At 37.4% G+C, this 17,253-nt stretch overlaps 2 protein-coding genes and 1 pseudogene across 2 annotated transcripts in view; 1 reads left to right on the top strand and 2 right to left on the bottom strand.

The window, feature by feature from the left end:
* Window positions 1-17,253, bottom strand: part of NNT (nicotinamide nucleotide transhydrogenase) — a 259,323-nt gene that overhangs the window by 208,986 nt on the left and 33,084 nt on the right. The window lies entirely within an intron of this gene.
* Window positions 1-17,253, top strand: part of TMEM267 (transmembrane protein 267) — a 31,010-nt gene that overhangs the window by 6,220 nt on the left and 7,537 nt on the right. Inside the window, exon 2 of the mRNA XM_030881994.2 lies at window positions 5,921-6,303. Coding sequence (XP_030737854.1) covers window positions 5,992-6,303 — 312 coding nt within the window. The 5' untranslated portion in view covers window positions 5,921-5,991. The remainder of the gene's footprint in view (window positions 1-5,920; window positions 6,304-17,253) is intronic.
* On the bottom strand, window positions 1,262-3,824 carry LOC115866482 (kinetochore protein Spc25 pseudogene; annotated as a pseudogene).

Raw genomic sequence — 17,253 nt, 5'->3', positions numbered from 1 at the left:
AGGCAGTCATTTCACTTACAAACTAATGTAATTGTTTTCTTCCTGATATGGTAATGATACATTTCTCTCTCCCTCCCTCTATCCCTTCCTTGCCTCATTACATTGATTAAAACTGCCAGAACAATATTATAATAGCTGTACTGTTTTGACTTTAAAGGTAATGTTTCTTGGTTTTCATTCATTTTGGTTTCTTATAACCTAGCAGTTCTTAATGTTTAGTGAACATAAGGATTACCTGGTATTCGCACTTGCTAAAAATGGAGATTTCCAGGAACACATGCTACATTTTACTAAATGCCATTTAATCATTTAATAGGGAATACCTGGTGGATAACAGATACAGTGTATGATGATTTTTATTTAATTCATTCAATAAACACTTGTTGAGCATCCACTGTGTGCTAAAAGATAGTGGTGAACAGATAGACAAAGTCTGCTCTCTGAGCTTTTGTTTTCTTTCCTGAAATGTTTACAGAGCATAAACACTTGAAAAGTAAGCAAGTCTTTTGGCTCTAACAGAATTATTTGCACCACCATTTAAGCTTAGTTTCTTCGAGCTAATTAGGTCACTATTTTTCTTTTAAGCAGTTTAAAAGTGATGAATTATATATTGCATTGTGGTCAGAGAATTTGGCCTGAACATTTCCACTTTTTAGATTTTGTTGAAGTTTTTCTTGTGGATGAGTAAATGTGTAATTAAATTTTATAAATGAGCCACAGACATTTGGAAATAATGTGTATTCTATGTAATATACACAGTTTTAGACCTGTATATGAAATAAAATTTGTAATTAAATTATTCAGACTATATCTTTTTTTTTTGCTACTTGACCTCATTCATGTAAGCACGATTTGACATGTAAGCATCTTCTTATCTAACTTTACTATGACTTGAATATTTTATCCCTTTTAGTCCCACTAAGTCTTTTGCCATAAATTGTGTTTGATGGTAGTATTACCACAGCTGCTTAATTTTGTTTGTGTTTTCTAGGTATGTATTTTCTCATCTCTTTATTTTCTATATTGCTAAGACTTTTTGTTTGAGATGTTTTCTTATGAACAGTAACTTGGGAGATGTTTACTTCTATTCCAATCTGTCTCCTTATAGAGAAATTTAATACATTCACATATATTATAGTATTTGTGTTTGATGTGTTTGTTTCCTTTTTTATTTTTTTGGTGGGTGGGGGTGGGAGTAAAATTTTCTTCTTCATTTTTTTTTTCTGTTTTGCTATATTGAGCAAGTTTTCTGTATTCCTCTCTTCTTCCCCTAGAAATTTAGAAGTGCTGCTCCTTATTTTTTCCCCAGAAATCATATATAAAAGTGTTATAATTTCTAAGGTAAAAATCTTAAAATTTGCAGTTGTCACGTAGGGGCCATAATTTAGTTGTTTAGAACCCTATTGTCATAGTCCTGTTCTCCCAGAGCTCTGTAATTGTTGTCCCACAATATTTGGTGTTGATGTTAATCACATTCTCTTTCTTTTGCAGATAACCATTGTTGTTGATGATGATGTTTTTTTTGGACGTGGAAACTCTTAAGGATTTTCTCTATATTTTAATTTTTTTAACGGTTTTTATTTATACATTAATTATAAACAATAGCAGTAAAAGCTTTCCGAACATTGGCAAGAAAAGCCGAAAAATTGTTGGTCTTCCTTACATTTTCTTGAAATTCTGCTAGGCACTCAAAATGAGGAGCGCCATCTGACACCTCATAGTCCCTTGCTTCATTTAGGCTCAGGGAAAACATAAATAGGCTCTCAGGATGCTTAGGGTCAATATTAGTGAATATAAACTGCAACTTATCACCATAAATTTTTCGAATTTCTAGTCCAAGTCGACCTGTATACAGGTCTGCAGATTTCTGTAGCCTTTTCAACCTCTCTTCATTAGCTTTGTTAGCAGTGGAAATAGTTTCCCTCTTCCTAGCATATTCTTCCTTAAGGTCCTGGATATCTGCAGTCAGTGCGTCCAGTTCCTGCTTTTTGTCTTTTACTTCAGCAATCAACTTCAACAAATTCTCTTTCTTTTCTTGAGTGAGCTTATTCTGCCTGCAGATCTGATTTTGATATTCCAGAAACATCTCAACCATTCGTTCTTCTTCCTTTAATTTCACAGCCAGCTTTTCTGCAAATGCTTTAATGGAATCCTTGTAGGTATCTCTTAGGCCCACCATCTGACAGGAGGTGTCACTAACAGTGCTTTTGAATTTATTCCAAAATTCATTTATGCTTTTATCGAACAGTGCCAGTTCGTCCTCTACCACTTTGTAAGACAATGTGATACCAGCCAACAGCGGGTCTCCAGAATCGGATCCCGCAGCCGCGCCAACTCTCCTATTTCAAAACTCTCTTTATTTTTTGAATTTGTTTTTTCTTTCAATGCCCACCTCTTTGTCCTTTTTTTCTCCCTCAAGCTTTGGGAAAATTCTTTGAAAGTATTTTTACTCACTAATTGTGTTTTTTGAAGCATTCATTTTACTATGCATTGCTTCTATTGACTTTTATTTGGGCCATCAGGTTTTTTATCCCCATAATCTCTTTCTTGTTTTCAGATGCTCCTTTTACATGAAAGGCTGCTACTGTTACTGACAATAAAATGTTTTCTCTAACTTTTTAACATCTTTATTGGAGTGTAATTGACATGTAATAAACTGTACATATTTAAAATGTGCGATTTGATATGTTTTGATGTGGGTATGAGACTATGAACCGTGAAACTGTTACCACAATCAAGATGATGAACGTATCTGTCCCTCCAGTTTCCTCATGCTCCTTTTTTTTTTTTTTTGCGGTATGTGGGCCTCTCACCGCCGCGACCTCTCCAGTTACGGAGTGCAGGCTCCGGACGCGCAGGCTCAGCGGCCATGGCTCACAGGCCCAGCCGCTCCGCGGCATGTGGGATCTTCCCGGACCGGGGCACAAACCCATGTCCCCTGCATCGGCAGGTGGACTCTCAACCACTGCGCCACCAGGGAAGCCCTTATGCTCCTTTTGAATCCTTCCTGCCCTTCTGGTCTCCAGGCAACCACTGATCTGCTTTCTGTCACTTAGATTAGTTTGTATTTTCTAGAATTGTATATAAATGGAATCATACTATGTACTCTTTTAAAACAATATTTCTAAATGAAAATTTCAAACATAAAAGGAGTATAATGAACTAAAGTATATCCATTACCTAAATTTAACAATTATAACATTTTCACATACTTGCTTCAATTATTTACTTTTTAAAAATAGACTTTTTTTTTATAGTAGTTTTAGGTTTACGGGAAAACGGAGCAGAGTAGAGAGTGTTCCCATATATTCCTTCTACCTCTGCACACATCTCTCCCTATTAACTTTTTGCATGAGTGTGGCACATTTGTTACAATTAATGAACCAATATTGATACATTATTATTGACTAAAGTCCACAGTTTACATTAGGGTTCATTCTTTGTGTTATACAGTTCTATGGGTTTTGACTATGTAATCTTTTTTTTTTTTGGTCTGGTTTAGTGTTATTTTAAGGTTCATTCATGTTTTTGTATGATTCACGTTTTGGTTTCTTTTTATTTCTTTTTTTCCACATTTTGTTTATCCAGTTGGGTTGTTTCCAGCTTGGAGCTAATGTAAAGAAAGCTGCTATGAGCATTGATGTGCACATCTGTGATGTGCAAGTCTTTGTGCAGGTGTTTGCTCTCATTTCTCGTAGGTAAATACCTAGGAATAGAATGACTGAGTCATATGGTAGGAGTATGTTCAACTTTTTCAGAAACTGGAAAGTTGTATCATTTTACATTTCCACCAGCAGTGTATGAGAGTTCTGGTTGCTCCACATCTTGTCAACATTTGGAATGGTCAGTCTTAAATTTTAGCAGTTCTAATAGTTATGTTTGGAATCTCATTGTGGTTTTAGTTTCCACTTCCCTAATCATGAATGATGTTGAACATATTTTATGTGCTTCTTGACCACCTGTATATCATTGTTGTAAAATACCTTTTCAGATCTTTCACCCAACTTTGTATCAGTCTGTTTTTCTGTTATCATGTTTTGAGAATTCTTTGCTCTGTGTACAAATCCTTTATCAAATATGAGATATGCAAATATTTTCTCCCAGTCTGTGTCTTGTCTTTTCATTCTCTTAACATTGTCTTTCAAAGATCAGAAGTTCTTAACTTTGATGAAATTCAGTATATCAACTTTTTAAAACAGATGGAGCTTTTGATACTGACACTAAGAACTCTTTGTATAACCCAAGGACAAAAATATTCTCCTGTGTTTTCTTCCAGAAGTTTTACAGTTTTGTTTTACTTTTAGGTCTGTGATCCATTTTGAGTTAATTTTTGTATAGGGAGGAAGGTATGGATTGAGGTTCATTATTTTTGCATATGGCTATCCAGTTGTTCCAGCACCATTTGTTGAAAGGAATATCTTTTCTCCATTGACTTTCCTTCGCATGTTTGTCAAATAATCAATTGACCATTATGTGTGGATCTATTTGTGATCCCACTCTCTATTCTGTTGCATTGACATATTTGTCCATCTTCATAACGATACCACATTCTTCATTACTGTAGCTTTATAATAGACTTGAAATCAGATGGTGTAAGTCCTTCAACTTAGTTCTTTTTTAAAGGTGTTTTCCTATTCTAGGTCTTTTGCATTTCCCTATAAATTTTAGAATATATACAATGAGCTATGCATAGTTTTTATTACAGAATGGAGGTTGAATCATTCTCAATAAATCATTTAGTTATTCTTTAAGTCTCAGAACTAAAACAAAACAATACAAAAACTTCAGGTGTCACACAACGTTGATAACTTTAACTAGATAAGTGATTTCAATATTCTATGCCAGGCAAGCACTCAGAATTATGATTGCCTTTTTATGTCAGTTAAGGTTCTTTGGTTAGAGGTGACAGAAAGGAAAAGGGGGCTTATTGGGAAAATCCTGAGGTAGCTCATGGAAGGTGAAAGGTGAGCTGCAGGAACCAGGGCAGCTCTGAGAACCTTAGAGATTGGACCTGAGGACTTAATGTCCTTATGATTCTTTTTTCCTAGGCTGTCTCATGTAGTGGAGTCCATGGTCTGTAAGAAGAAAAAGAACTTTCCCCATCAGCTCCACTAGGGAAAATTCTGAAAGGGAGTCTGATTGGCCCAGCTGGGGTCACCTTCATAAGCAGAGTAATCACTACTAATCACTACTATAAAATTATTACTAATTAGTAATTGCTTGTTAATCACTACTATTAATAAGGGATACAGGGAATTCTAATTGGTCAGCTCCAGAGTTTGGGTATTTTGATGAGCAGTTTTCCCAAGGGAAGTGGATGCTGTTATCAGAAAAAGTATGGAAAGCAGTTGCTGGGTACACAGACGCAATGGATCCCCACTGCTGTGTAGTACACATTGCTGAAAGAAAGAACTATTTGATGACCTCAAAGTAGTAGATTAGTCAGTGGGCTTTCTTAAATTTCCCTTGATACATGCTACGATCTAAACTGTTGTTCCTACAAAGCTAATCTGTTCTCTTTGGGCCACATGGCATACTATATATAAATGTAAGAAATACCATTTCTTTTAATATGAAAGTTGCTAAGAGTATATCGTAAGTGTTCTCATCACACTCACACAAAGGTAACCATGTAAAGTCATGAATGTGTTAAGTAACCTTATTGTGGTAATCATTTCACAATACATATGTATATCAAATCATCATGTTGTGTAAGATAAACTTACACAGTGCTATGTACCAGTTATATCTCAATAAAGCTGGAAAAAATAAAATGAAATTACTGATAACAGTTAAAGAAAAAAAGAAATACCAGTTTTTACAACTTGGTTTTATACTTGTAAAATTATTCTCGATATTGTTTTGGTTATATATTATAATGGCAGCCCATAATCTTCATTTTCTCTGCTTTCTATTTTAGGATGACTGGGAATGTAAACAAGAATAAGCTGTTTGTTTCCTGATGGCTTTTAGCATGACATACCATTTGTGATGGCATCTGAGACTGAGAAGACCCATGCCTTACTCCAGTCTTGTAGCACTGAATCTCTTATTTCCAGCCTTGGTCTGGGCATTTTCTGCCTAGTAGCTGACAGACTTCTTCAGTTTTCCATAATTCAACGAAATGACTGGCTTCGTGCACTCTCAGATAATTCAGTACATTGCGTGATTGGCATGTGGTCATGGGCAATAGTCATTGGAATCAAGAAGAAGACTGACATTGGAGAAATCGTCTTAGCTGGATTTTTAGCCTCTGTTATTGATATAGACCACTTTTTTCTAGCTGGATCCCTATCTTTAAAGGTAAGAAACCTATATGTTTAATTTTTCTGGTCTTTCATTTTTTTTAACATCATTTTATTTATCTTCACAGCATCATTCTACTTAGAGCTAGAGAAGATTAGCCTTATTTTAAAACAGGAAAGCCCATTCTTCCAACTTTTTTGAGCACCGAGTACTTCCCTGAGGGCACAGACATGTTGCTGACCACATTATATGGCATCACAAAGTGCCATGGAGGCACCCAGAGCAAGGGCTCACTAATTGTACCGAAGGAGTTCCATTCTGGCTTTACAGAGGATGTGTTTAGTCAAGTCTTTTTTTTTTTTTTAATTGAAGTATAGTTAATTTACAATGTTGTGTTAATTTCTGCTGTACAGCAAAGTGGTTCAGTTACATGTATACACACATTCTTTTTTTCTAATATTTTTTTCCATTATGGTTTATCATAGGATATTGGATAGAGTTCCCTGTGCTATAAACAGGATATTGTTGTTTATCCGTTACCCAAGTCTTGAAGGAAAGATTAGCTAACTGCTTTAAAGTAATGGGGGTCATTCTCAAGGCCATCCTAGTCCTTTTTGTATCAAGGTTCTTTCTTTAGGACAACACTTAAAATTTTCCCCTATTCTTCATGTTTTACAGTTAATATGAAGCGTGCCTATGTGCTCCATAACAGCTGAATAGCTTTAAGATGATTCCTAGGCCTGGGGAATGACTATAATGGATTCATTCATTCCTCAAGTCCCTCTTGAGGCCAAGGTGTGCATTTCAGTAGGCTGATCAGGACACAGTCCCTGGTGGAGAAATTGAGGAATTTCATTGAGGCTTTAGGGGTATAGCTTACACAGTGACCTATTAATTAGTATTTAAGCCTAAAATGGCAGTTCAGATAATATTTTCTAAGTGTCAACAGATTTACCTACTGTTTGTGTAGTTATAATCTATAAACACATCAAGAAAGAAATACAAACTTGTAGAGCAAGGACTTAGCTTTGTTCACCACTGGCTAGAACACTGTCTGGCTTACCTAGTAGGTGTTCAGTAAACATGTGTTGAATGAATAAGAAATGATCTTTTGTTCTTCCCAGTATGTGTCAAGTCCCGCACCAGGTACTTCTCAGAGGTTGTCTCACTTATTTAGAAATTTAATCAGTAAGGAATCAGTAATTCCTGATTAAAGACAAATTTTAACTTTTTTTTTTTTTTTTTTTTTTGCTATAAGTAGAGGCAGCATAACATTGCTGTTTAAGATTGGAATCAGAAGACCAGAGTTTAAATCCTAGTATATGGTCTCAGCAGAGCACTTTTCTTCCTTAAGTCTCAATTTTGTCATCTCTAAAATGTGGATTGTAACGTTACTTCCCTCATAGGGTTGTTGTGAGGATTAAATGAGTATGTTAAGTGACACACCCTGGCAAATAGTTGGTAAAAAGTGTGATTTAGGAGAACTGCCAAGATGGTGGAGTAGAAAGATCCTGAGCTCACCTCCTCTCACGAGCACACCAAAATCACAACTATCTGCAGAACAACCATCAACGAAAAAGACTGGAACTTACCAGAAAAGATCCTCTACAGCTAAAGACATACAGAAGGAACCACAACGAGATGGGCAGGAGGGGCAGACTCGTGATACAATCAAATCCCATACCCCCTGGGTGGGTGAACCACAAACTGGAGAACAGTTATACTGCAGAGGTTCTCCCACAGGAGTAAAAGTTCTGAACCCCATGGCAGGCTTCCTAGCCTGGAGGTCTGGCACCAGGAAGACAAGCCCCCAGAGCATTTGGCTTTGATGCCAGCAGGGTTTAATTGCAGGAGCCTCACAAGACTGGGGGAAAGAGACTTCACGCTTAAAGGGTGCACACAAAATCTCATGTGCACTGGGACCCAGAGCAAAAACGTTAATTTGATAGGAGCCTGGGCCAAACCTACTTGCTGGTCTTGGAGAGTCTCCTGGAGAGACGGGGCAGCTATGGCGCAACCTGGAGACATAGACATTGGTGGCAGAGATATTGGGAAATATTCAAATGTGTAAATACTGCTGCTGGGGGCTGCCATCTTAGCTCATTAGTGCCAAAACCTGGCCCCACCCAACAGCCTGTAGGCGCCAATGATGCCTCAGGCCAAACAACTAACTGGGTGGGGAATAGCCCCACCCATTAGCAGAAAGTCTGCCTAAAGATTTCTGACCCAGACACACCGCTAGACATGGCCCTTCCCACCAGAGAGCCAAGACCCACCTCTAGCTACCAGTGGGCAGGCACCAGCCCTTCCCACCAGGAAGCCTATACTAGTCTCTAGACTAGCCTCACCCACCAGGGGGCACACGCCAGTAGCAGAAAAATACAGTCCTTCAGGCTGCAGACCAAGCCTGCCAACAGCAAGCCAGACCTGACCCTGAGACAAGCTGGGCCCTGCCCCTGCCCACTAGCATGCCAACACAATCTTTGGGACACTCCACACACTATACCCAACTGTGTCAGGAACTGCCCCCCACCAGCCAGTGATTCGAAACACGCTTTGGGATCCCTGGGCCCTGCAGTCAGACCAGGAACGAGCTCTGCCTGCCAGTAGTCCAGCACTAACCCCAGGATCCAGCTTCACCTGCCAGTGTGTAGGCAATAGCCCCCGTGTCTTCAGGACCCTGACTCCGCTCAGCAGTAAGCCAACACTAGCCGCAGGGCCCCATGGAGTTCTGCAGCCAGCTGCCTCATGACCAGGCCCCACCATAGAGTTCTGCAGCCAGCTGCCTCATGACCAGGCCCCGCTAAACAGCAGCCAGCAGCATCCACACAAGACAGGGCCTGGCAACCAACTGGACTAAGAGCCAGCCAAGCCTACCAGGCCACCCACATAGCCCAACACAAAAGAAGGACCCACACAGCCCTCTTAGGGGGACCCCTAGACCATATAGCTTGGGTGATGAGAGGGGAGTGCACTGCTGGGATGCATAGGATGTCTCCTACAAAAGGCTACTTCTCCAAAGTTGAGAAATGTAACTAACCTACCACATACACAAAAATGCAAATAGCAACCTATGACAGAATGAAGCAGCAGAGGAATATGTTTCAGACGAAGGAACAAGATAAAAACCCAGAAGAACTAAGTGAAGTGGAGTAGGCTATCTACCTGAGAAAGTTCAGAGTAATGATTGTAAAGGTGATCAAAGAACTCAGGAGGAGAATGGATGCACAGAGTGAAAAGTTAGAAGTTTTTAACAAAGAGTTAGAAAATATAAAGAAAAACCAAACAGAAATGAAGGATACAATAACTGAAATGAAAAATGCACTAGAAGGGATCAATAGTAGACTAAATGATACAGAAGAATGGATCAGTGAGCTGAAAGACAGAATACTGAAAATCACTGCTGCTGAACAGAAAAAAAAAATGAAAAGAAATAAGGACAGTTTAAGAGACCTCTGGGACAACATCAAATGCACTAATATTCACATTGTAGTGGTCCTGGAAGGGGAAGAGAGAGACAAAGGGCCTGAGAAAATATTGAAGAGATAACAGCTGAAAACTTCCCTAATGTGGGAAAAGAAATAGTTACCCAAGTCCAGGAATTGCAGAGTCCCATGCAGGATTAACCCAAAGAGGAAGACACCAAGACACACTGTAATCAAAATGACAAAAATTAAAGATAAAGAGAGAATATTAAAAGTAGCAAGGGAAAAGCAACAAATAACATACATGGGAACTCCCGTAAGGCTATCAGCTGATTTTTCAGCAGAAAACTCTGCAGGCCAGAAGGGAGTGGCAGGATATATTTAAAGTGATGAAAGGGGAAAACCTACAACCAAGAACACTCCACCCAGCAAGGCTCTTGTTCAGATTTCAGGGAGAAAGCAAAAGCTTTATAGACAAGCAAAAGCTAAAAGAATTCAGCACCACCAACCCAGCTTTACAACAAATGTTAAAGGAAATTCTCTAGGCCAAAAAGGAAAGTCTGCAACTAGCAACAAGAAAATTATGAAAGGAAAAACTCATGGTAAAGGCAAACCTACAGTAAAGGTAGGAAATCATCCAAACACAAAGCTAGTAGGGAGGTTAAAAGACAAAAGTAGTAAAAATCATCTGTATCCACAATAAGCGGTTAAGAGATACACAGAACAATTAGATGTAAAATATGACATCAAAAGCAGTAATTGTGAGGGCAGGAGAGTACAAATGCAGGGTATCTAAAATGCATTTGAAATTAAGAGATCAACAACTTAAAACAATCATATATATATATATATATATATATATATGGAGAGAGAGAGAGAGAGAGAGAGAGACTCTTACAAAAACCTCATGGTAATTGCAAACCAAAAATCTCTAATAGATATACACACAAAAAGAAAAAGGAATCCAGACATAACACCAAAGATAGTCATCAAATCACAAGAGAACGAAAGAAGAAAGGGGGGAAAACACATACAAAAACAAATCCAAAACAATTAACAAAATGAGAATAAGAACATACATATAGATAATTACCGGAAATGTAAATGGACTAAATGCTCCAAACAAAAGACATAGAGTGGCTGAATGGATACGAAAATAAGACCCATATATATTCTGCCTACAAGTGACTCACTTCAGATCCAGAGACACATACAGACTGAAAGCAAGAGTATAGAAAAGGGTATTCCATGCAAATAGAAATCAAAAGAAAACCAGAATAGCAATACTTATATCAAACAAAATGGACATTAAAATAAAGACTGTTAACAGAGACGAAGAAGGACACTACACAATGATCAAGGGATGAATCCAAGAAGAAGATATAACAATTATAAATATATGCACCCAACTTAGAAGCACCTCAATATATAAGGCAAATATTAACAGCTACAAAAGGAGAAATCAACAATAACAAACTAATAGTAGGGGACTTTAACACCCCACTTACATCAATGGACAAATCGTCCAGACAGAAATCAATAAGGAAACACAAGCCTTAAATAACACGTTAGACCAAATGAACTTAATTGATATATAGAGAGCATTCCATCCGAAAGCAGCAGAATACACATTCTTTTCAAGTTGGAACATTCTCCAGGACAGATCACATGCTAGGCCACAAAACAAGCCTCGGTAAATTTAAGGAAACTGAAATCATATTAAGCATCTTTTCCAACCAAAACACTGTGAGACTAGAAATCAACTACAAGGAAAAAAACTGCAAGAAACAACATGTGGAGGCTAAACAGTATGCTACTAAACAACAAATGAATCACTAAAGAAATAGAGGAAATCAAACAATACCTAGAAACAAATGATAACAAAAACATGATGAGCCAAAACTTATGGGATGCAGTAAAAGCAGTTCTAAGAGGGATGTTTATAGCAATATAAGCTTACCTTCAGAAACAAGAAAAATCTCATAAATAACCTAACTTTACACCTAAAGGAACTAGAGAAAGAAGGAAAAACAAAACCCAAAGTTAGTAGAAGGAAAGAAATCATAAAGATCAGAGCAGAAATCAATGAAATAGACATGAAGAAAACAATAGAAACGATCAATGAAACTAAAAGCTGGTTCTTTGAAAACGTAAACAAAATTGATAAACCTTTAGCCAGACTCATCAAGAAAAAAAGAGAGAGGGCCCAAATCAATAAAATTAGAAATGAAAAATGAGAAGTTACAACCGACACAACAGAAATACAAAGGATCATAAGAGACTACTATGAGGAACTATATGCAAATAAAATGGACAACCTCTAAGAGATGGACAAATTCTTGGATAGGTACAGTCTCCCAAGACTGAACCAGGAAGAAACAGAAAATATGAACAGACCAATCACCAGTACTGAAATTTAATCAGTAATTTTAAAACTCCCAACAAGGGACTTCCCTCGTGGTCCAGTGGGTAAGTCTCCACGCTCCCAATGCAGGGGACCCGGGTTCGATCTCTAGTAGGGGAACTAGATCCCGCATGCATGCCACAACTAAAAGTTCGCATGCTGCAACTAAGTCTGCATGCCGCAACTAAGAGTCCGCATGCTGCAACTAAGAAGGCCACATGCCACAACTAAGAAGGCCTCATGCCACAACTAAGAAGCCCGAGCCTGCATGCCACAACTAAAAGATCCCACATGCCGCAACTAAAGATCCCCCATGCTGCAGCGAAGACCCTGTGTGCCACGACTATGACCCGGCGCAGGCTAAATAAATTAATTAATAAATTAAAAAAAAAAAAACTCCCAACAAACAAAAGTCCAGGATTAGTTGGCTTCACAGGTTAATTCTACCAAACAAATAGAGAAAAGTTAACACCTATCCTTCTGAAACTGTTCCAAAAAATTGCAGAGGAAAGAATACTTCCAAACTTATTCTATGAGGCCACCATCACCCTGATACCAAAACCAGACACAGATACCACACACACAAAAAAATTACAGGCCAGTATCACTGATGAACATAGATGCAAAAATCATCAACAAAATACTAGCAAACTGACTCCAACAATACATTAAAAGGACCATACACCATGATCAAGTGGATTTATCCTAGGGATGCAATGATTTTTCAGTATCCACAAATCAATCAGTGTGATACACCACATTAACAAACTGAAAAATAACCATATGATCATCTCAATAGATGCAGAATAAGCTTTTGATAAAATTCTATGTATATTATTAAAAAATTCTCCAGAAAGTGGGCATAGAGGGAACATACCTCAACATAATAAAGGCCATATATGACAAACCCACAGCTAACATCATAGTCAATGCTGAAAAGCTGAAAGCATTTCCTTTAAGATCAGGAACAAGACAAGGATGTCCACTCTTGCTACTTTTATTCAACATAGTTTTGGAAATCCTAACCACAGCAATCAGAGAAGAAAAGGAAATAAAAGGAATCCAAATTGGAAAGAAGTAAAGCTGTCAGTGTTTGCAGATGACATGATACTATACATAGAAATTCCTAAACATGCCACCGGAAAACTACTAAACCTCGTCAATGAATTCAATGAACTAAACCTCGTCAATTCAGTAAAGTTGCAGGATACAAAATTAATATACAGAAATATGTTGCATTTCTATACACTAACAATGAAATATAAAAAACAGAAAAAAGAAACAATTCCATTTACCATCACATCAAAAAGAATAAAATACCTAGGAATAAACATAACTAAAGAGGCAAAAGACCTGTACTCAGAAAATTATGAGACCCTGATGAAATAAATTGAAGATGACACAAACAGATGGAAAGATATGCCATGTTCTTGGATTACAAAATCAATATTGTTAAAATGATCATACCATCCAAGGCAATCTACAGATTCAATGCAATCCCTATAAAATACCAATGGCATTTTTCACATAACTAGAACAAATAATTTTAAAATTTGTCTGGAAACACAAAAGACCCCAATTAGCCAAGAGTCTTGAGAAAGAAGAACAGAGCTGGAGGCATCAGGCTCCATGACTTCGGCCTATACTGCAAACTCCAGTAATCAAAACAGTGTGGTACTGACACAAAAACAAACACATAGATCAATGGAACAGGATAGCAAGCCCAGAAATAAACCCATGCATTTATGCTCAATTAATCTACCACAAAGGAGGCAAGAATACACAATGGAGAAAAGGCAGTCTTTTCAGTAAGTGGTGCTGGGAAAACTTGACAGCTACATGTGAAAGAATGAAATTAGAACATTTTCTAACACCATATACAAAAATAAACCCAAAATGGATTAAAGACCTAAATATAAGACCAAATACTATAAAACTCATAGAGGAAACATAGGCAGAACACTCTTTGCCATTAAATCATACCAGTATTTTTTGGGATCTGTCTCCTAGAGTAGTGGAAATAAAAGCAAAGATAAACAAATTGGACCTAATTAAACTTAAAAACTTTCATACAGCAAAGGAAATTATAAACAAAATGAAAAAACAACCTATGGAATAAGAGAAAATATTTGCAAACGATGCAACTGACAAGGGATTAATTTCCAAAGTGTACCAATAGCTCATATAGCTCAATATCAAAAAAAAAAACAACCCAATCAAAAAATGAGCAGAAGAACTGAATAGACACTTTTCCAAAGAGGAAATGCAGATGGCCAACAGGCACATGAAAAGATGCTCAACATTGCTAACCATCAGGGAAATGCAAATCAAAACCACAGTGAGATATCACCTCACACCTGTTAGAATGAATATCATGAAAAAGATTACGAATAACAAATGTTGGTGATGATGTGGAGAAAAGGGAATGCTCATACGCTGTTGGTAAGAATGTAAATTGTGTAGCCACTATGGAGAACAGTATGAAGGTTCCATTAAAAGCTAAAAATAGAGCTACCACATGATCCTGCAATCCCACTCCTGGGCATATATCCAGAAAAGATGAAAACTCTAATTTGAAAAGATATATGCACCTCAGTGTTCATAGTAGCAGTATTTACAATAGCCAAGACGTGGAAGCAACCTAAATGTCCATCGACAGAAGAATGGGTAAAGAAGATGCAGTGTATGTATATGTGTGTGTGTGTGTGTGTGTGTGTGTGTGTGTATAGATAGATAGATAGATAGATAGATAGATAGATAGATAGATAGATAGGTAGATAGGTAGATAGATAGATACACACACAATGGAATATGTCATTTGCAGCAGTATGGATGGACCTAGAGATTATCATACTAAGTGAAGTCAGACAGAGAAAGGCAAATATGTGACATCACTTATATGTGAAATCTTAAGAAAACGATATGATCTTATTTACAAAACAGAAATTGACTCACAGACATAGAAAACCAACTTATGGTTATCAAAGGGGAAAGGTGGGGGAGGAAGGGATAAATTAGGAGTTTGGGATTAACAGATACACACTACTATATAGAAAATATTGAATAGATAGACAACAAAGACCTACTGTAGAGCACAGGGAACTATACTCACTATCTTGTAATAACCTATAATGGAAAATAATCTGAAAATGAATAAATGTGTGTATAACTGAAGCACTTTCCTGTATACCTGAAGCTAACACAACATTGTAAATCAACTGTACTTCAATTAGAAACAAAAACAAAAAAGGAAAAGTGTAATTTATAAATGCATTCATCTAGAATTTAAGTATTTCTACTGTAATTCTTAAAAAACATTTAGGCTGTATACTGTATTTATTCCCTAATTCATTGATAAGCAGTAATGTTAAGAATATGAGTCATAGAGTCAGGCAGATCCAGTATCAGATTCCAACTCTGCCACTTGATAACTGCACACTGTGGGGAAGTTACTTAGTCTCTCTAAGTCCCAGTTTCCTCCTCTATAAAATAATCCCTAACTCATAGGGCTATTTCTAGGATTAAATGAGATACTGTACATAAAGTATAGCATAGTGCATGTATTGATCCTTATATTTTCTTTTAACATCTTTACTGGAGTATAATTGCTTTACAATGTTGTGTTAGTTTCTGTTGTATTACAAAATGAATCAGCTATATGTATACACATACCCCTCTTGCGTCTCCCTCCCACCCTCCCTATCCCACCCCTCTAGGTGGTCACAAAGCACTGTGCTGATCTCCCTGTGCTATGCAGCTGCTTCCCACTAGCTATCTATTTTACATTTCATAGTGTATATATGTCAATGCCACTCTCTCACTTCGTCCCAGCTTACTATTCCCTGTCCCCGTGTCCTCAAGTCCATTCTCTATGTCTGCATCTTTATTCCTGTCCTGCCCCAGCGTTCTTCAGAACTTTTTTTTTTAGATTCAAAATATATGTGTTAGCATACGGTATTTGTTTTTCTCTTTCTGACTTACCTCACTCTGTATGACAGACTCTAGGTCCATCCACCCCACTACAAATAACTGAATTTCATTTCTTTTTATGGTTGAGTAATATTCCATTGTATATATACGCCACATCTTCTTTATCCATTCATCTGTTGATGGACACTTAGCTTGCTTCCATGTCCTGGCGATTGTAAATAGTGCTGCAATGAACATTGTGGTACTGTCTCTTTTTGAATTATGGTTTTCTCAGGGTATATGCCCAGTAGTGGGATTGCTGGGTCATATGGTAGTTCTATTTTTAGTTTTTAAAGGAACCTCCATACTGTTCTCCATAGTGACTGTATCAATTTACATTCCCACCAACAGTGCAAGAGGGTTCCCTTTTCTCCACACCTTCTCCAGCATTTATTTTTTGTAGATTTTCTGATGATGGCCATTCTGATTGGTGTGAAGTGATACCTCATTGTAGTTTTGATTTGCATTTCTCTAATAATTAGTGCTGTTGAGCAGCTTTTCATGTGCTTCTTGGCCATCTGTGTGTCTTCTTTGGAGAAATGTCTATTTAGGTCTTCTGCCCATTTTTGATTGGTTTTTTTTTTAATATTGAGCTGCATGAGCTGTTGATATATTTTGGAGATTAATCCTTTGTCCGTTGATTCGTTTGCAAATATTTTCTCCCATCTGAGGGTTGTCTTTTTCCCTTCTTTGTAGTTTCCTTTGCTTTGCAAAAGCTTTTAAGTTTCATTAGGTCCCATTTGTTTTTATTTCCATTACTCTAGGACGTGGATAAAAAAAGATCCTGCTGTGATTTATGTCAAAGAGTGTTCTCCCTATGTTTTCCTCAAAGAGTTTCATAGTGTCCAGTCTTACATTTAGGTCTCTAATCCATTTTGAGTTTATTTTTGTGGGTGGTGTTAGGGAGTGTCCTAATTTCATTTTTTTACATGTAGCTGTCCAGTTTTCCCAGCACCACTTATTGAAGAGACTGTCTTTTCTCCATTGTATATCCTTGTCTCCTTTGTCATAGATTAGTTGACCATAGGTGCGTGGGTTTATCTCTGGGCTTTCTATCCTGTTCCATTGATCTATATTTCTGTTTTTGTGCCAGTACCATAATGTCTTGATTACTGTAGCTTTGTAATATAGTCTGAAGTCAGGGAGTCTGATTCCTCCAGCTCTGTTTTTCTTTCCTCAAGACTGCTTTGGCTATTCGGGGTCTGTTGT

Source organism: Globicephala melas, chromosome 3 (genome assembly GCF_963455315.2).
Source record: "Globicephala melas chromosome 3, mGloMel1.2, whole genome shotgun sequence".
NCBI lineage: Eukaryota > Metazoa > Chordata > Mammalia > Artiodactyla > Delphinidae > Globicephala > Globicephala melas.
The sequence above is the reverse complement of the archived record's forward strand: the minus strand, read 5'-3'. Positions and strand labels throughout refer to the sequence as shown.